Here is a 22,056-nt window from a genome sequence, read left to right as displayed (position 1 = left end):
TCAATAATAATTTTAATAGTATAAAATTGGTATAAAATTTTATCCAATACTCATTTTTCTTTGTTAGTTAGATGCTCGCGAATTTAATAAAATTGCTGCAGTAGACTTTTCCAAAAAAAAGCATATCCACTTTAATTTCTACCCTCCCCTTATATATACGCACATTAATCAACACTTCCTCTTCACTCTCCAATTTCATAGTACAACACACATCATTAATCATTAACTTATGTAAACTCCAATAATCCTCCCCTTCCAATAATAGACCGTACCACAGACTTTTATTTATTTTTTTTTATTTTATTCACATTTTCTTCATCATATCATCAACATCAAAACAACATCAACAATTACTAACTAATAACTCCAATATGCATGTCCAAGAGAAGCAGCAACAAGAAATATTGTCGGAGACAGAGAGCACGGGAAGCCACCGGGGAACCCGAGTGGGCTTCAGTGGACCTCTGAGCGGCCCAATAATGACGAACCACAAGAAAAGTGGCAGCAGCAACAAGAACAAGAGCGAGAGATTCTCCGACGAAGGCAACGAGCTGGTGGAGATTACCTTGGACGTCCGGAATGACTCTGTGATCGTCCAAAACGTCCGACGTGGCGACTCGGAGACCACGTATCTGGCAAGCCGGCTCGAGAAGCGACCATCGTCGCTCGGGCAGCGGCTGAGGCAGGTGTCCCAGGAGCTGAAGCGCATGACATCCGCCCCCAAAGCCTTCGACAAAATCGATAGAAGTAAGTCGGGAGCGGCGCGTGCGCTTCAAGGCCTCAAATTCATGAGCAAGAGTGGTGTTGTTGGGAGTGATGAGGGTTGGTTACAGGTTGAGAAGAGGTTCGAGGAGTTGAGTATTGATGGGAAGCTGCCAAAGACGCGGTTCAGCCAGTGCATAGGTAGATACACCTAACATGCATGTTTGTTTAGTGGTAATTAGTATACATGAATCATTAATAATGCTCTAGTTGGATTTGCATTCGGGAATTGGGATAAAAATTTAGATGAATTTTACATATAAAGTAAAAAGTTTGAATGTTTTTTCTTAATTATTAGGGACCGGATTCTCTCCGATAAAAAAAATTAAATTGGATGGTATTAATTGTGATTTTTTATTTTTTATTTTTTTTATATATATTTTTTGTTTTACTTATAAAATTAATAGTAAAAGATTATATTTCATTTTCTCAAGTGTTAAAAAAATTGGAGAGGACAGTGCTTTAGGAATGTTATTCAAAATCAGCTCTTCATTTTAACTCTACAGCAAGACACACACTTAAAAGCTAGTTTCATGATAATATTCTAAAGACCAAGTTAATTTTTCATTTTTTTTCTTTTACTAAAAGTATATATTAGTTCTTAGCATTATATATTTATAAATATGAAAAATACTAATAGGTTAGAAAAATTTTTTTTTGTTTCAAAGTTTGTTTTTAAAATGGCATGGTATGCTTGTTGGTTCTCTGAATGAAAAAGTGAATCCGAGTATATATAATATTATTTTCTTTTATCTATCAACTATCTTTATTTTCTAAAACATAAAAGCAGCTCTTTCGAACTGTATAGAGTTGTTCTAATATATAGGCGACAAAAATTAAGTTTCTTATATGTAATTGAGTATGAAAAGTCGTTGTTATATATCAGTCAATGTATTATTATTCCATCTTTACATGCATGATGTTATATTATAACAGAAATACTTGTGACTTATTAGTAGTTTACATACACATTACACTTGTTCTACTCCAGTAGTAATTAAGAAAAATAGGACTGTTCCTGAAACTAACAAAAGTGTTGATTTTCAATTTGCATTGGATAACTAGGAATGCAAGAGTCAAGAGAGTTTGTTGGTGAGTTATTTGATGCGTTGGCTCGTCGTCGAGGAATAACATCAGCCTCCATAACCAAGAACGAGTTGCGTGAATTTTGGGACCAAATTACAGATCAGAGCTTTGATTCAAGGCTTCAAACCTTCTTTGACATGTAAGCATTATTCATTTCATTTATTTTAGTTTCATTTCATTTTTTTCAACTAGAAAATTTATTAAATCTTTTCGCTTTGTACTAATAAAGGTGCAGGTGCTTATTCTCTTAAATAACAGAAATGGCTCAGAAAAATATATATTTTTTAATGTGGCACAATTTATTTTATTTTATATACTTTACTATATATAACTTTAAGGAATTATTGTTATAATTTTCATCACATAGTTATTATAAGAATTATAAATAATATATTAACAGTTATTTAGATAATTTAATAATGTATTTATGCTAATTAATTTCTTATTTATATTTTATTTATAGTTTATAGTTTGACAGCACGAAAGAGTGGTTTTATTGGCTTTAAGAAAAGGCCAATAAAAGCATTTGAATTAGGAAAAGTATAGGAGCCAGCAACTTTGTTAAATTCTGTCCAGCATATAACCAACAAAAAAAAGTGAGTTATTGGATGAAATCTCACACCATTAAAACCATCATTGATGGCTATTTGATGGTTATAAATCACAAAAATTGCTAGCCCCTACCATTTCTCATTAAATTATGCATCATATGCTTGAAGAAAATTACAATTACGTATGCTTACTTGTCTATATAGTTGTAAGTCAAAATATATCATTTTTATAAGTCAAGTGTCAAAAAAATTGAATTAGATTTGGTCTACATGCTCTTTTCGTTACGTAGCTTCTTGTATTTCTCTAGCTTAGCTAAATATTAATAATCCAAATAATTCATACAGGGTGGACAAGAATGCTGATGGACGAATTACTGAAGAGGAAGTAAAAGAGGTAAAAGAAAAAAAAGAGTTTATAATTATCATTTTTTGAATGAGTACTCGTTACAAATTTAAATCATAGTTTATATATAATATGCTTCCTAGATTTATATCACAAGAGACTAGCTACTACTTGTTTGTGTTGAGGTGTGAACATTATATTGTTATTGTGCAGATTATTGCATTAAGTGCTTCAGCAAATAAGCTGTTAAAAATACAAGATAGTACTGAGGAATACGCTGCCCTTATAATGGAGGAGTTGGATCCGGAAAACTTTGGATACATTGAGGTTTGTATTTTATTTTCTATCTCCAAAATTCAAAACAAAATAAACTGATTGGCCATTTATATACAAAAATGGGGCTAAGTGCTAAGAATGTGTGGCATAATGCATGCAGCTAAACAACTTAGAAATGCTTCTTCTAGAAGCACCAGCAGAATCAGCGCACATAAAAACAGACAGCAGGGTCCTAAGCCAAATGCTAAGCCAGAAGTTGGTGCCCACCAAAGAGCAAAACCCCGTGAAGCGCACCCTAAGAGCCCTCCAATACTTCATTGAGGACAATTGGAAGCGTGTGTGGATCTTGGCCCTCTGGCTAGCCATCTGCTCCGCCCTCTTCACCTGGAAGTTCATTCAGTACAAACACCGCGCCATCTTCCACGTCATGGGATACTGCGTCACCACCGCCAAGGGCGGCGCCGAGACCCTCAAGTTCAACATGGCCCTCATCTTGCTCCCTGTTTGTAGAAATACCATCACTTGGCTTCGGAGTAAGACCAAGCTTGGTGTTGCTGTTCCCTTTGATGACAACATCAACTTTCACAAGGTACTAATTCCTATTATTCCTCACTTTTCCTATTCTATATTTTTCCCTCTAATTTTACGTAATCCTTAATATTTGTGCTAAGTGCTAACCATCAACATGTTAGTGTGAGAGGTATAAAAAATAGGAAAAGTATAGGTAAATAATTAGAATATTAAACAATGTGAATAATAAATATATTTGATGTTCAATTTAATAGGTATGTAGATAATTATGTTCGTTGTATTTAATTGGATGATTATTTCTTTTGATTTGATTTACTCATGCACAATTAAAAATAACTGGATGTTCAATTCATTAGGTGTGCAAATTGGTTATCCTAAGGTTTATGAGATAATTTGGATGTGGATTGTTTTTTTATTTTATTGGATTAATTTTAGAACCTATTATTCACATTATTTACAAAAGTCATTGTCTACTTAATAAAATTCTAAAAAAATTATGAGCACTGTAAAGATTAATTACTAAATCAATCATTACATTATATGAATCCATTATTTGTTTAATTTTTTTGTGTGTATTTTATATTTTAATATATATTTTATACGAATAATTAATCTTTTATATACATATAATATAGGAAGACTTTCACATATACCAGTGTACTTGACTGGTACACTGCTATACAATAAATAATAGCCATCCAGATACTAATAAAAAAATAGAAACGGTTGAGATGTTAGAGGAAATAACTAAAATGCTTTCTAGAATATTTAGAATTTGGTGTGTAATAGACCTGTTTTGTCGGTTGTGCATGGATGTTGCAGAAAAATTTTATGTCCCTCTTCTTGGTGGGTTGTACTATTGTAGCGTTGATGGCTTATAAATGGCTTTTGATTCAGCTAGCTTAGCTATATTAGGACTTAGAACTAATGGTCTTTTATGGATTTCTTTTTCTGAAAAAAAAAAAAAATGGTCCTCGGTAAATAGGGATGTGATTTTATCATTAGACTAGTGTAGTGGTTTAATTTAGATTTTGTGATGAAATATATATATATTAGTGTTTAAATTAAGAAAAATAGTTAAAATATATATGTCTAATTAAAAAAATAATTGTCATTAGACTAGTCTAATGTTATTAACCATTAAAATTATCATTATTATTTCAAGTATTACACAAGTATTATATATAATAGATTATAAATAAAATTTTTGGTTTTGAGATTAAAAAAAATAAGTAATTGTATCGATAAAATTGAAAAGTGACATTGAACCAAATAATATTTTTAATAATATAAAAAGTATTATCTGATATAATAAAAGAAATTGAAAAAAGATAGATTTAATATTTTTTTATAAAAAGTATTAGAGAGTCATTAGAGTTTATTATTCATTAATTAGTCATAAATATTTAAAATTATGAGATAAAATATATTGTTAGAGTATTAAACTAAAAAATTGAGTTAATAACTAAATAATACTAAGATAATAAATTCTGATAACCCATAATATTTTTTATTTTATTTCTAAAATAGTCTTCATCGTATGTATATGGATAAAAAACATATTCTTTTTTTCCATTTACAAAACTTAAACCCAAAATTTCTTAATTAAAGAATAAGATATTCATATACTTATCATCTTTATTAATCTTGCATTGTAATAATTATATATATCTAATAAATAAAAGAAATTAAAAGGTACTTTTATATCTACTAATTCACTAGTGAGTAAAGTAGAGTTAAATCCTAAAATGGTCTCTGAGATTAGCATCATGCACTAAAATCGTTCTTGAAATTCCAATTGTACCAATTACGTCCCTGAGATTAAAAAAATGCATTATATTAGTCCCTGGCCTATTTTTCCATTAACGATGTGATGACATGGCATGATGACGTGGACTGTAAGTGACACGTGTAATGGTATGATGATGTGGTGACCAGTGATACGTGGCATGCTGACGTGGATGGTTGTGCCACGTGTCATAATGTTATTTGGCCACGTGTCCGTTTGTGTCACGTGTCGCAACAGTATTTGTCCACGTGTCATCCATTATGTCATCGTTGTATATGCACCAAATTATTCCCTCACTTTTCATTAAGTGACTTATTTTAGTCCCTGAAATTGAATGTCGTACACCAAACTAGTCCCTTTACCAATTTTTTTACATTTTTTAAATATACAATTTTAATATCTTGGATACACTAATTTCAATTCTATTTTTCATATATCGTTTAAATACAAGTACTTTCATAAAAATTTTTAAGATTTTACTTTTTAGTTTTAATTATATAATTTTTTTAATAATTTAACATTGGTAAATTTTGTAATATATAAGTATGCTATTATAAAAAAATAATTATATGATTGATTAGACACATTTTTTTATACAAAAATATGTATTTTTAACAATAAATTAATGACTAAAATAAATATTTTTTTCTTATGAAATACACGTTTTCGTTATGTGTAAATGAGCTACATTGAAGGAACTTCAAGTACCATCACTACCATCTTTGACCTCTGCAGTCTAGACGAAAGAGATCGGAGATGGTAATGAGGGAAGCTTGAAATGCCTTCACGTTAACTCCAAGACAGCGGTTATTAGGGGTATCTGCAAGAAAAAAATATTTTATAAAAGTACTGAAAGAGGTCGGAGATGGTAGTGAAGGTACTTGAGAAGCCTTCACGTCAACTCTAAGTCGGCGGTTAGGGTATTCGCAAGAGAAAAAATATTTTATAAAAACAATTTTATTTGAAGAACATGTGAAAAAATAGAATTAAAATTAATGCATTCAAAAATATTGAGAATTTTGAATTTATAGAAAAAATGAGAAAAAAACTGGTGAAGGGACTAATTTGGTGCACAACATTCAATTTCAGGGACTAAAATGAGTCATTTAATGCAAAATAAGAGACTAATTTAGTGCATATACAACGATGACATAATGGATGACACGTGAACGAATACTGTTGCGACACGTGGCACAAACGGACACGTGGCCAAATAACATTGTGACACATGGCACAGTCATCCACGTCAGCATGCCACGTGTCACAGTCACCACATCACCATACCATTACACGTGGCCAAATCATGAAGTGACACGTGTCACTTACAGTCCACATCATTATGCCATGTCATCACGTCGTTAATGGAAAATAGGTCAGAGACTAATACGGTGTACTTTTTTCAATCTCAGGGACGTAATTGATGCAATTGAAATCTCAGGGACGATTTTAATGCACGACGCCAATCCCAGGGACCCTTTTGGGGTTTAACTCGAGTAAAGTATCATTTTTGTCCTCAACGTTTGGGGTAAGTCCTATTTGTGTCCCTAACGTTTAAATCGTCCTATTCGTATCCTTAACGTTTATAAAAGTGATTCAATGTTATCCTACTATCAATTATACTAACAAATCAGATTATATTTTTTAATTATTTTTACTTGAATGTATTCATTCTCAATTAGGTCTCACTTGGATGTATTCGATTTTAATATTATACCCACTATTTGTGTTTAGATTCAATTGTGTCCCTAGAAAAGTGAATTATGTAAATATTGTAGGAATTAGTTTCAACTATTGATGAGCTATTTTTCAGAGTGGATCATCGATTCTATCACAGACATTTGTATTCTAACTTCAAGAAGAGATTTTTAAAACTCAAACTAAAGTGTTCATGATGTGTAATTGACGGCAGGATAACATTGAATCACTTTTACAAACGTTAGGGATATAAATAGGACGATTTAGTGTGTGTTTAGATTACAGTTTGCAAACGAGAGTTTACATAAAATTGATTTTGTAAACTTGATTTTGATCAAAAGTAAGTTTGTGTTAAAGTGATTTATGTTTGGTAATTTTGGTATCAAAATGGATTATAGTAAAATAAATATTGTTTGGCTTATACCATTCAAAATCACTTTTAGATAAAAATTTACTAAAATGGACATCAACTTAAAATTTTTTTTATATTATCCTATTATTTTAATTTAGATATTTAAATAGATCTTATTAGTTAATTTTATAATAAAATTAATATCTACTTACTAAAATAAAAATAACATATAAAAATAGACAAAATATATTTTTAAATATATATATATATATAAAAGAATATTTAATCAAATATGTTACATTTTTTAAGTATTAAATGTTACTTTAGTATTTTTTTACATCGTACTCTTATTCTAGTACTCTCAATAATCTTATTCTTAATATTAATTTGGAATCCAACGTTTATAATTTTATTATTATCTATGATTAATTTTTTATTTAATTTATCTTTTTTAATGGAATTATAATCTATATTATAAAAATTACACTAAAACATAGTATATGAGAATTACAATTATAAAAGAGAGTACTGAAAATAATAAAAAAAATTAAATATTTACTTTATAGTAATTGAAACAAATTTAAAAGTTCTTGATGATCTTTTTATATAATATATTTTTAATATTTTTAGTACTCTTTTTTTAGTATGTTATAATTTTTTACTATTATTATTATTATTATTTACCGTTAATTTTTTATTTAATTTACTTTATCTAATAGAATCAATAAACTTTTTATTTAATTTACTTTATCTAATAGAATCAATAAATCATATTATAAAAAGATAATAACAAACATAATACACAAAAATCGCAATTATAAAAGTGTATAATGTCAAACAAACAGTTGAAAAAAAAATAAAAATAATAAATAATAGAAAAACAGAGCTCATATAAATAGAAATAACAAGAATTTTATAAATAATACAATAACATATATAAATGATAAAGTTAGTAAAAGGTAAATAAATGGTTAGTATCTATGGCCAAAAGCCCGTTAAACAAACGCAGAAGCTAAAAATAGTTGCTTCTTGTAAACGTGATTTTGGTAGCAAAATTACTTTTGCGTTCAAGAGAAAAAAATTTTCCAAACCAAAAGTTGAAGCTTTCAAGAAACTTAAACGTGCTTCTTTCCTTCCAACGGGTTTCCCAAACACACCCTTAAACGTTGGGGACAAAAATGATATTTTACTCTTCACTAGTTTATCTATCTATCTATTTATTAATAATGTATTAAAACAGAGTTTAAGGTAATTTTTAAATGTATTGTTAGTTTTCTAATTTTTTTAATAATATGCTACGTCAGTTTTAATAGTTAATTAATACATATTATCTAATTAAATTACCTTTTGAGTATATACTCATTTTGGTCCTCAAAAAATTTCAGACCAGACATTTTAGTCCACAACTAAAATTAATTACTCGATTGGTCCCTAATAATTAATTCCGTCAGTCACTTAAGTTCTTTACTCCGTCAACTCTAACGGAGGATAAAATAGTTCCTGACAACTCTAACAGGAGACAAAATGGTCCCTGATCTCTTCTGTTTGAAAATTATACTATTCTTTCCCAATTTCCATCATATCTCGCATAACACTAATAGTCTAACACAGTAACTTCAAACTACACAATGCATACTCTATAACTTTAATGTTCACAAGAAAAAAATTCTCAACTTGTTCTCAACCAATTCAAATTCAGGAAACTAATAACTATATCTCTCAACTTCTTGTCGTCTTCGATGGATCCTACGAATATAGACAGCAAGTCTGATTTGTTAAGATCCGTCATCATCGTTGCCATCTCCCTCCTTCTCTACCCTATCATCTCCATGACCACATTGTCCACCACTCCAATCGCTTCCTTCAGTTTCTTTTCCGAACTTCAATAATCACTTCAGTTTTCATATGAGCGGCAACGGCGACATTGCTTGTTGTACTGATAGCTTGGATGTGAGGTCGAAGTTGTCTACCAACTTGGAATCCGAGAAAGAAGGAATGAAGCACTTGGTATATATTTTAATTGAGAATTTGCATATGATGTCGAAGGAGAATTTTCTTATGATATCCTAATGTCCAACAATTTATATTGCTTGTCCGATAGTGGAGAAAGGTGTGCCCTTGGAGTAATTGTGGAACTTGATCTTGAGAATGTTGTGGACATTGTCGAGGTTGGAGGTGATATTATCGAGGATGTGTAAGTGGATGCTTCTGGTGAGTGAAGTGCAGAGGAGGCAGATGTACCAGTCACAGAGATTTAGGAAGTGTGTGGTCTATGACATGTTGAGATAGGTGTGACACGTGTGACAATTACACCATAACTTAATCTTGGAGCTAAAGAGAAAGATGGAAAAGAAGACTGTGAAGGTGAAGAAGGTGAGTATGAATATTAGAGTTATGCGAGATATGATAAAAATTGGGGGAAGAATAATGTCGTTTTCGAATAAAGGGGTCATGGATCATTTTGTCCCTTGTTAGAGTTGTCAGGGATCATTTTATCCCCTGTTAGAGTTGTCAAGGACCATTTTGTCTTCCGTTAGAGTTGACGGAGCTAAGGATCTAAGTGACTAACATAATTAATTGTTAGGGACCAATCGAATAATTAATTTTAGTTGGAGACTAAAGTGTCTGAGGATCAAAATAGGTATATACTCTTACTTTTTAATCCTTCTGTTTTTATTTGAAATATTTTTTATTCATTTTACAAAATAAAAAGATTGGTTACTATTTTTATATTTATTATGTAATAAAAAGATCCGTTACTTTATTTTGATAAATAAAATAAATAATACTAAAAAAGTTCTCTTATTCAAAATATTATTTATATTGTTTATTTAAATAAAGTTTCTATTTCTAAAAAAAAAGTATAAAAACTAACACAAATACTAATAATTTTAGACGAAAATCTCATATTAATCAAAGATACTACAAAAAAAAAAAATATAAAAAATCTAAAAGATATCTTCAAATGAAAAATTTATATACAAAGATAAAATAAAAAGAATATATAATACAAAATTCAAACAAGTTAATATTTTAAAAAATCTAATTTCTACAAAAACATACGAGAGAATGAACAAACAAACAACTTTGATAGGAAGAAAAAAATAAAAAAATAAAACAAATATCACATAAAAAAAATTAATAAATCTATTAACTACAAATAATATAAAAATAAAAACAAAAAATAAATATGTAACTTTGTACAATTATAATATTAAATACCTATATATATTGTTTTTAAAATACATAATATTTCACTTTATATTCTCTTCTAATTAAATAACTATATTGAATTATATACAAATCACAAAATTAATACTTTGTACAATATTTTTAAATTTAATATTAATTTATAAATAATATAACACTTTTAAATTTATATTATAATTTTTTTTATGCGTATCGTACGGATTTTTATCTGATTATTATAATGTCATTTATTGCTATTATAATTTTTTTACTATTCATTAATATCATGACTAATTCATTACCATTATGGCCAAGGTATCTATTTTACTTAGCGGTGGAAGAGATTCTAATAACAAAAAAAATTAAAAACTTGCCTTTGATGAAAACAAAACAAGTAAATATTGTTCATGTTGATGACCATAGATAGAACAAGTTAACCTTACTGAAACATAATCTTTGATTCAACAAAATTTTATTAAACTGATTTTATTTGAGATGCAAAATTATTCGTCATCATGTCTTAGATTGAATAAAATTACTAGTCTTAATCATAGTAAGTTACTGCTAATTAATTTATGACTGTATCGATATTTAAGAAAATTTGTATGAAATATTATTTTAGTTTTTTAATAATTTTAATTATCAAATCATTGTTTAAACTTTTATTTTGTTAAAAGAAATTAATTTTTATATTAAATTATTTGTTCTATATAGATATTCAAATTTTATTATTTAATAAAAAAATACTAAAAAACAACCAAAATTTATTATTTTTGACCATCACATAGTTATTAATGTCTAAAAATTTGGGATAAAATATGTTCTTAGATTATTAGATTAAAAAGATTAAATTAAAAAAATTGAGCCAATAATTAAGTAATGATAAAAAATAATAAATTATGATAGCTTTCTAACATTTCTCTAAATAATAATGGAGGTTGATTTGTTTATTTGTTACAGAATTTAACATGAAAATTAATTTATGTAATAAGTTTAGTAATTGATTTAATAATAATTAAAATTCGTTGAAAATTAAACTTTTCGACCAAATTAAATAGAAATATAATTAAATAATTAATATAAATTATTAATTAAATAAAAATATAATTATTTAATATAATTATTTAATTAATTAAAATTTTATATAATTATTTATTTTTATATAACTTGTCATATGGTAAGTTATTATTAGATAATACAAGTCCTTATTCAAAGAAATTTTTTCTTTTCAAAAATTGTGAACAAATTTTTTTTCCAACCGTTAGTTCTTTTTCATGTTAAAAAAGATATATAATAGAAACTACATCATTAAATTTATTTTTAATATTTAGTATTTAGAGCTAATCTATCTGATCAAAAAAAAAAAAAAAAGAGGTGAAGAAAGTTATAGAAAGAAAAAATAAAGGCTTAAAGTTGTTGCCTTTTTGAATTTCGGCTTTAGCCACTTTATCCAAGCTCGCTCCACCTGTGGTTGCCTCTTGATAACTGACTTTTTCGTCTTTTCAAACAAAATCAAGGATAAATATGGTATTTCCTTACATGCAATACGACAAATCTCTTACCTCCAACTGGACCGTACATGGTATACTGCTGTTCCATTAAAGTAAATGGAACATGTGAAAACTTTCCTATAATATAATTACAGAAGTATAATGAAAAGTCATATCTATGTATCATCATTATCCTATCATGCATGGACACTAACACGGACATGGGATACGACACGACACTAGACACGCCGACGAATTTTAAAATTTTACATGACACGGGGACACACATATATATAAAATATAAAATATTTTTTAGATAAATTATAATGATATTTTGATATTTTATTAATATTAAAATATAAATTAAAATTTTTAATTATTTTTAATGTCTTATTTTAATTATATCAAGTATTTAAAATATTTTTTGTTTTAATAAATAATAATATATACTATATCTAAATTTATTTTAAGAATATATGTTAAGAATAAGACTGGACACGCGGACACGTAATGGTATTTAGGTGTGTCCAAACGTGTCCGGAGAAGAATTTTTTATTTTTGTTTAAGACATAGTTGAACACAACAGACACGCGTATCGGACGAGTGTCGTGTCCAAAATGTGTCCGACACGCAGACACGATAACTCAGCGAAGTGTCCGTGCTTCATAGTCATTACCTAATATATTCTGAATTTTGATTGTTTGATTGATTCTACTTCAAAAAAACTAATTTATTTTTCTAAGTATGCGACATTGCAATAATGTTAAAAATAAAATAATTTAAAATTATTTTATTTAATTTAATATTTATAATTTCTATAATTATAAATTTATTAATTACATTTAATATTATTCAATTATTCAAACAGTAATAAAAAAATAAAATATAGTAATTTTATAATACTTTTTTATTATTTCTCAAATATTTTTTTATGGCCTTGATTGTGTTATTTGTATTTTAGCAATTAAGAGACACTTAATTCAATCTAAGAATGAAAATCAAGAGCTAATGTATTGATATATATATATATTTTTTTTTTCCCTGATGGAAAATCTATGTATGCGCCTCAACTCTTTCCAACTAATGGGCCTACTGTTCTTGAATTATTGGATCAGGTGATAGCAGTTGGGGTAGCAATAGGAGTTGGGCTACACGCAATTTCTCATCTAACGTGTGACTTCCCAAGGTTGTTACACGCAACGGACGCAGAATACGAGCCCATGAAGCAGTTCTTCGGGGACAAGAGGCCCAACAACTATTGGTGGTTTGTGAAAGGGACGGAGGGTTGGACCGGTGTGGTCATGGTGGTGCTCATGGCCATAGCCTTCGTTCTTGCTCAGCCTTGGTTCCGTAGGAACAGGTTCAACCACCTACCGAAGCCCCTCAAGAAGCTCACTGGCTTCAATGCTTTTTGGTACTCGCACCATCTCTTTGTTATTGTCTACGTGCTCTTCATCATTCATGGCTACTTTCTCTACCTCACCAACAAGTGGTACAAGAAAACGGTACGTGATTGATCATAATAAACTATAGTCTGTATATTCAAATTAATCCCTAATGAATTTTAGATGACACATTAATTTTTAATAAATTTTTACTATTTAAATATCACTAAAAGTTACACTTATCAAATAGATTAGTTCTTCTATCACTTTTAATAAAATTTTTAATATGCATATTAAAAAAAATAAATTTTTAACAAATTTTATTATAAAATAATTAGATTTCGATAAATATTTTTATATGACACATAAGATTTTTTAGCGATGGACCAATCTGTGTCCAAAATCTTTAAATTAATAAAAAATTGTTTAGAATAAAAGAGTTTGATTTAAAATCTTTTAAGGAACAATTTAGATGTTTACTCTAACTTATAATTATTTTAAAATTTTAATTTTAATACACTATGAATATAAAATAATTTTACGCGTGTGTATTTAATTATATAACGTCACATCATAAAAATAACTATTATTTTTATTGATGACGTGAATAATCATCGATAAAGACAGATATAATTGTATAGCTATGTAAAATATTTTACCTTTTTAGTGCATCAAAATTAAGCTCTTATTTTAATCATAAAAACTTTAATATTATAAAAGAAATCTACTTGATTTACATAATTCAACAATGGTGCAGACATGGATGTATCTTGCTATTCCCATGATACTATATGCATGCGAAAGGTTAGTTCGGTTTTTCAGGTCTGGACACAAATCTGTGAGGATGTTGAAGGTACTTATTAGATTTTCACTTCCTCTATCATCATTTAATTAATTAATGTCGTCATATATAAATCATCGATATTGAAAAATCGGCAGGTTGCAGTTTACCCAGGAAATGTGTTGGCATTGCATATGTCTAAGCCACAAGGATTCAAGTACACTAGTGGCCAATATATTTATGTTAATTGCTTAGATGTTTCCCCATTTCAATGGTATGCATCGCATCTTAGAAAGTTCCTATATATTCTTGTAACCTTACGTTACTTAGACAAATTGTTTCAATGCACTTCTTTTCTAGAAAATAAATTAAACTAAATGTATAGAAATTTATGGTTGGACATATTATTATCCTAATTTTAAGTTTCTTTTTCTCTATGTAGGCATCCCTTTTCTATTACATCAGCTCCCGGAGATGACTACTTGAGTATTCACATTCGGACTTTGGGTGATTGGACATCACAGCTGAAGGTCGTTTTTGCCAAGGTGAAATTTTGCCCACCACATACAGCAATTAATTAATATGTTCTTCTGCGATTAAAATTTTTTAAAGCGAGAAAGTCGGTAAAATGAGAAAGTGAGGGTCTAACCACCCTTAAATCAAGATAGTAGAACTCAGACATGATAGATCACAAATTCAATGAAGATTAACCACTTACTTTATTACTTTCCACTTTTTTTTCTCATGCTAGAGGATCTTTTTCTGTTCTTCTATGTTTGGACAATTCCTTCATAAATTTCATCAACAAATTAAAGCTTAATTATTACTACTTTTTCCCACATGAATGATGCAGGCTTGCCAACCTCCGAGTGATGATCAAAGTGGTCTCTTGCGAGCTGATATGTTACAAGGCAACAGCATACCAAGGTATAAGATAGAGTATGGCTACTCATTTTATACTCAACACTTGAGATTGAGTCGAAAATTTTAATACTTTTCTTTTCACAAAATACATTTAAAGTTTATTAGTAACTTGAATTAGTAAAATTTGTGATAAATAGTGAACTACATAAAAAAATATAGAGGTACCAATACCCCCAAGATTTTATAAGAACATATATATCAACGGAACAACTCCATTATCTTAAAATAAATCAAATTCCATATTTATTTTAAAAAATATAAAGATTAATTTTTAATTAGTTAATATTATCTATTTTTTTACTGTAAAATTAATTTTTAACTTTTATTTTTGGAGAATTTAAAATTAAAAAAAATTGTCGATGTTAACTGAAAAAAATTTACTTTCTAGTTGAACTATTTTTATTTTCTTTTCTAATTGTACATATAACTGTTTCATCAACAAGTCAACAATAATAGCCTACAATTTTATCAAAAAAGGGTTTGTTACTCTAATTAATCTAGAGAATTAATGCATGTGAACAATTTGTAGGATGCCAAGACTCTTGATTGATGGACCTTATGGAGCTCCAGCACAAGACTACAAAAACTACGAAGTCCTGCTTCTTGTAGGGCTAGGAATTGGTGCCACCCCATTAATTAGCATTCTAAAAGATGTTCTCAACAACATCAAGCAACAACGAGACGAAGAACAAGGAGCGAAGAACAACAAAAAAAAGCCTTTTGCAACCAAGCGAGCCTATTTCTATTGGGTCACTCGCGAGCAGGGCTCGTTCGAGTGGTTCAAAGGGGTGTTGAACGAGGTTGCGGAGAAAGACAAGGAAGGTGTGATTGAGCTCCATAACTATTGCACGAGTGTGTATGAAGAAGGAGATGCAAGATCGGCTTTGATCACAATGCTTCAGTCACTTCACCATGCAAAAAGTGGAGTTGATATAGTTTCCGGGACAAGAGTTAAGACACACTTTGCTAGACCTAATTGGCGTAATGTCTTTAAACATGCGGCAATCAAACATCCAGATTCAAGAGTTGGTAAGTATTTATAATTAACAATATATATATATATATATATATATATACTAGTATTTTTACCCGTAATAATATTACGGGAATATACATTTGTTAAAATTATGGTCCACTTTGTTCAGACAGTATAGACTATACATGACACAAAAGATTTATAAAATACTTTTACCAAAAAAAGTCATAGGTTGACAAAAGTATCTAACTATGAAGACCGAAGTATCTATAGATAAAAAAACAAATAATAAGATTTTTAGTTATTATTTTCATATGAAAAAGTCAAATTTTTGTTAATAATTAATTTTAATATTTGTTATCTAAAATTTGAAACAATTTAACGTGTATATTTTTATATTTAATTAGGTGTTAAGTCTGTTGCACAAATAGAAATAATTAATTTTTATACTTGTTATTTAAAAATAATATTATTTTTCTCTCCATGTATATAAAAATATAATTAGATATTAGTATAAAAAAATTATATTGATAGTTATAAAATTAACTCAAAACTAATTTTTTTTTAAATAATTGAATCTTGATTCTAACTTTTAATTATAACATTAGTATTCTCTCCAAATTATATATAATAAATATTTGAAAGAAGAGAAATGAAAATATATATTAGAAAGATAAGCGGTAAAAATTTAAAACTAAATAAAAAACTAAAAATTATATAATAATAATAATAATAATAATAATAATAATAATAATAATAATAATAATAATAATAATAATAATAATAATAATTTTTATTTGAATTATATTATTTTGTTAATTTTATTTTCTGTAGAACAGAAAGGTAGAAAAAATAAAAAATGAAAGAAAAGAGAGAGAAAGATAAAGATGAAGAATGAGAGTGAGAGTTTGTTAATTTTGGAAGAAAAAAATTTATTTTAATTGTAATAAAAAATATGGAATGATATATTTTGATTTGTCAAATTACTAATATAAAATATAAATTATATATAGAGTAACAACGGTAGAGAGAAATAGAAAAATGGAGAGAGGTAGATGAGAGAATTAGGAAGAGAGTTTGTTAATTTTGGAAAAAAATATTTTCGCTCAATTTTAATAAGAGAGTGTCATGTGACACATTTAATTATTAAATTAGATAGTAATATATAATACATAATATATTTTAATTTTAATTTTAATGCAATTAAAGAATGTCATGTTGTACATTTTAATTGTCAAATTAGTAATTAGTCATTGATATTAATATTAATAATGATATATAAAATAGATAGAGTGGTTGAAAGAATGTGAGAGATAGAGAAAAGATGAGGGAGGAGGGGAGAACTCTTTAATTTTAGAGGAAAAGATTTGATTTCAATTGCAATGAAGGAGTGACATGTGGCACATTTTGGTTATAAAATTAGTATGGAGGAGGCAAGAATTCTTTAATTTTGGAGAAAAAATTTAATTTCAATTATAATGAGTGAGTGATATGTGACACATTTTGGTTGTAAAATTAGTAAAGAAGAGAGAAAAATTCCTTAATTTTAGAGAAAAAATTTGATTCTAATTACAATAAAAAAATAACATATGGCACATTTTAATTTTATATATATATATATATATATATATATATATATATATATATATATATATACCAAAAATCAATCATCAAATTTTATTTTAATATATATTTTATATTTTATTATATATTTTATATAAATGACTAATTTGGTAACTGAATTTTTATATACATATAACATTGTTTGGTTTAAACTGTTGTTTATAATCAAAATTCTAAAAACTGAATTGGGTATTATGAACTGTTCTAGTTATTGGTGCACATGTTTATTGGTTCAATCAATTTAACCTTGATTTCATCTGAATAATTATTTTATAATAAAATAATAAATAAAATATAAATAAATATACTAAAATATAATTATAGTCTAATATATATTTTAAAATATTATTTAAATCAAAAGTATTATATTAATCACAATGTTATAATCTCATCTACATACAAACTCACAACAATTAAAAATTACAATTATACAAATTAATAATCACAAGATAAAAAATAACACCATAACAACAGTAATTTATCAAATTAACAAATTTAGAAATATGAACTCATCAAAATAATTATTCAAATTATTAAAATTAATGGTTAAGTACTGTTTTGGTCCCTAAAGTTGAGCGTAAAAATCGAAACCGTCCCTCATCTAATTTTCGATTTAGAATCGTTCTTAACGTTTTTTTTCGTATTAAAATTGTCTTTTTTAATAAAATTTTTAATTTAATTCCTAAACTACCCCTATTTTAATAAAATAAAAAAAACATATAAAATAAATAAAAAAAGAGAAAAGAAAGAAAAGGATACGAGAAGGGGGTGGGGAGAGAAAGAAAGCAGGGGGCACGAGAAAAAAGGGGGAGGGGGGAGGGGGGAGGGGGAGGGAAGGGGGACCGCCACACCACCGCACCGCCGCCCTCCGGCACCGCACCGCACCACCACCACCTTCTTCTTCTTCTTTTCCTTCTTCTTCTTCTTTTACTCTCCTCGCCGCCGCCACCGGTCTTCATTACCGCCGCCGCCGCTCTGCTCCTCAGGGAAAGGGGGAAGGAAACGCGAAGGGAGAAGAGGCCGCCTTCAACAAACCGGAGCTTCGAATTTCTGATTGGAACACCTTCTGCCAGTACCTAAGGAACCACCGTCCGCCGCTGTCTCTGCCTTCTGCATCTGCTTCTTTGTGCTTTGAATTTCTGATTTGGCTTTGTGCTTCTCTGTTGATTTGGCTTTGTGCTTGAATTTATTGATTTGGCTTTGTTTTGATTTGTTGCTTTCTGTTTCTGCTTGTGTTAAATTTGTGCTTGAATTTGTTGATTTTCTATTTTTGCTTCTCTGTGTGGAAGTGGAGGTGAGGGGTGGGAGGAAGGGGAGACGGGGAGGGGGAGGGGACGCGGGGTGGGGGGAAGGGGAGATGGGGAGGGGGAGGGGACGTCGGGGTGGGGGTGGGGGTGGGGGGAAGGGGAGGCGGGGAGGGGGAGGGGGAAGAGGAAAGGGGGGAGGGGGATGGCGGCAGCGTTGGTGGTGGTGTTGGTGGTGGTGGTGGTGCTGGTGGTGGTTTTGGTGGTGCTGTTGGTGTTGGTGGTAGTGGAGGAGGTAATTGTGTTGGTAGTGATGAGGGTATTTTTGTCCAAAAAATAAAAAAGACGATTTTAATACGAAAAAAAACGTTAAGGATGATTCTAAATCGAAAATTAGATGAGGGAAGATTTCGATTCTGGCTAAAAACCTTTGGGACCAAAACTATATTTAACCCTAAAATTAATAATTAGATGTAAAATACAAGAAAAACATATCAACAACAATTTATCAAATTATCAAATTAACAAGATCAAGAACATAAACTAAAATCAAAATAATTGTTCAAATTAACAATTAGACAAAATACAGCAACCTAACAATAGCAGCATGCACCTCAACAACAATTTATTAAATTACCAAATTAACAAGATTAAAAACATGAACTTAGATCAAAATAATTATTCAAATTAACAATTGAGCAAAATTACAGCAACATAACAATCACATGGTCAAAGAATAATACTTCAACAATAATTTATCAAATTACCAAATTAACAATATCAATATTATAAACTCAGATCAACCACCATAACAACAATTAAAATAGTTAAAACAAAAAAAGAACAGCAAAAAAGAAAAATATTATAGCAATCTAATAATCTCAAAGACAACAAATAGATACATAACAGAAAAAATTAACAACTTAACCTTAACAAAAAAAAAAAAAAAAACTAGTAAATCATTGTAAAAACTAAAAACTAAAAAAGAAATTAAAAACAATAAAACCACAGCATATCAAAATCAGGATTCAAGACATCATTGACAATCCAAACAACAATAATTAAAGAAGAAAAATAAAAAATCACATATTAATAGAAGTGAGAGAGCATCGGAAGGCTGGACGTACACGGCAGAACTGGAGAATAGGTGGAACAGAGCTGGTGCGGCGAGATAACAGCTATGTGACGAAGGAAGGCGACTTCGAGTAGTTGCATGGGGACGGCAACTTCGAGCAGTGGCAGAGACGACCGTAGTGGGGAAGGCTCCTTCGAGCAGTTGCAACGGCGACTTCAAGCAATGACGAAGACGACCATAGTGGGAAGGCGGCTTCGAGACATTGCAACGACGACATTGACTCGGCGGTGGCTAGATAGAGCGAGGGAGTGAGGGAGGGGCTTGAAACCGAGAGGCAAAGAAAGGAAATGGAGTAGTGAGGGAGTGACAGTGCTGAGCTAGGATTATGCTTTCTTTTCTTTTAACTAAAAGACGAAATGACGTCATTTCCATAAAAAAAGCGAAAATCGGCCGGATTTCAATACGATTTGACCAGTTGATTTTTGGCCAGTTCATTAGTTCAATCACGATTTTTAAATTAGGCGGTTATAGTTTTTGATCGAATCATTTTTTTTTTTACCGGTTCACGATTCAATCGGATAGTTCAAATCGATCTTTAGAACCTTGTTTATAATAGAAGAATATTAGGAACAATTAAAATTTATTATTTTTTTATCAGTAATTAGTCATCAATATTTAAAAGTGTGCGCTAAAATATCTTGTTGGATAAAAAAATTAAATTAATAATTAAAAATAATAAATTATGATAATTCTCTAAATTTTTTTAATAATATTTTAACAATTATCGATATTTTAAATTTTTTGATGTATGAATTTTATAAATATGACAACAGAAAACATATTTAAGAGAAAAAACATTAAAAGAAATAAATCATTATCGTACCTGCGGTGTTGCTTTTCTAATGTCTAATAATTTCAAATTTATTGCCCTGTTTTCAGGTGTGTTCTACTGTGGGACGCATGCGTTGGTTAGGGATTTGAAGAGACTTTCTCTAGATTTCACAAGGAAAACCACTACTAAGTTTGATTTTCACAAAGAAAACTTCTAGAATATTATGCCATGCTTCTAGTTCCGTTTTTCAATTGTAACATAATATATAGGGTTATCTACTTTTGTTGTAGAGATATAATATGGTTAGTACATAATAAATTTGATGATTTATTATATGAAACGTTGAATTCTCATACAATTAAACAACACCAGAATTGTATGTATTTATGTAATGCTACGTAGAAAAAAATATAAACAATAAAAAAAATACACACTTAATAATACTCTTACGTACTTAGTTTATAAGAGAATATAAATTATTTTTCTAACTTAAATGATACAATTAATTTTTTCTACAATTATTTTCTTTATTTAAGTATACAAAAAATAAATTTTAAATCTTAGGTGAATCAAATTTATCAAAAACTATTCGTCTATACTCTTGATTATTACATCTACAATTATACTGTCTTTCTTTCAAAAAAAGGTTACAAATTTTTTATATCATTAACCCTAATAATATCCCAAAATCACTATAGCACATTTTATAAAAAAAAATTAAATATTTTAAATTTGGTCAGTATCGATCAATTTACTAAAAACAAGACATTTAAAAATGGTTCGTTTGTGACCTATAAAATAAAATAATAAATCATCCATTTCAATTATGAATATTATACGTTTAAAATTATAGATGTTATATGTATAAAATTATAGATATTAAATTAAAGATATTTTAACAATTTTTACTATACAATCTATATTTTTACATACAAGTTATTATTAAATAAAACTATAAAATAAAATATGAAAAAAATTATAAAAAAATTTAAATATAATTATTAATTGATCATATTAAAATTAATAAATAAGCATACTTATGAATACTAAAAAAAATAAATTAATTTAAAATCGTGACCATTGAAACATATGTGAGATAATTGAAAATATACAATAAGACAATATATAATTTGAAATTGGATAATATTAATT

The 22,056-nt window shown here is 28.6% G+C and overlaps 1 protein-coding gene across 1 annotated transcript; it reads left to right on the top strand.

The window, feature by feature from the left end:
- Nucleotides 1–122: 122 nt before the first annotated feature.
- Nucleotides 123–21,244, top strand: LOC112776366 (respiratory burst oxidase homolog protein B). The gene is made up of 12 exons (XM_025820511.3): nucleotides 123–903; nucleotides 1,828–1,987; nucleotides 2,745–2,793; nucleotides 2,956–3,069; nucleotides 3,179–3,607; nucleotides 13,180–13,569; nucleotides 14,207–14,302; nucleotides 14,389–14,504; nucleotides 14,673–14,775; nucleotides 15,084–15,157; nucleotides 15,684–16,183; nucleotides 21,012–21,244. The coding sequence occupies exons 1-12, from the start codon at nucleotides 372–374 to the stop codon at nucleotides 21,119–21,121; spliced, it is 2,673 nt and encodes an 890-aa protein (XP_025676296.1). The 5' UTR covers nucleotides 123–371; the 3' UTR covers nucleotides 21,122–21,244.
- Nucleotides 21,245–22,056: the final 812 nt, after the last annotated feature.

The sequence above is a fragment of the Arachis hypogaea genome, chromosome 19 (assembly GCF_003086295.3).
Source record: "Arachis hypogaea cultivar Tifrunner chromosome 19, arahy.Tifrunner.gnm2.J5K5, whole genome shotgun sequence".
Classification (NCBI taxonomy): domain Eukaryota; kingdom Viridiplantae; phylum Streptophyta; class Magnoliopsida; order Fabales; family Fabaceae; genus Arachis; species Arachis hypogaea.
Note: the sequence above shows the minus strand (reverse complement) of the source record. Positions and strands in the feature narration are given on the sequence as shown.

Excerpts from the sequence above, each read along its gene's own strand:
- LOC112776366 (XM_025820511.3), top strand. The coding sequence starts at position 372 with ATGCATGTCCAAGAGAAGCAGCAACAAGAAATATTGTCGGAGACAGAG. Across the intron at positions 1,988-2,744 it reads CTTCAAACCTTCTTTGACAT|GGTGGACAAGAATGCTGATG; the intron begins GTAAGCATTATT and ends TAATTCATACAG. Across the intron at positions 14,505-14,672 it reads GATGTTTCCCCATTTCAATG|GCATCCCTTTTCTATTACAT; the intron begins GTATGCATCGCA and ends TTCTCTATGTAG.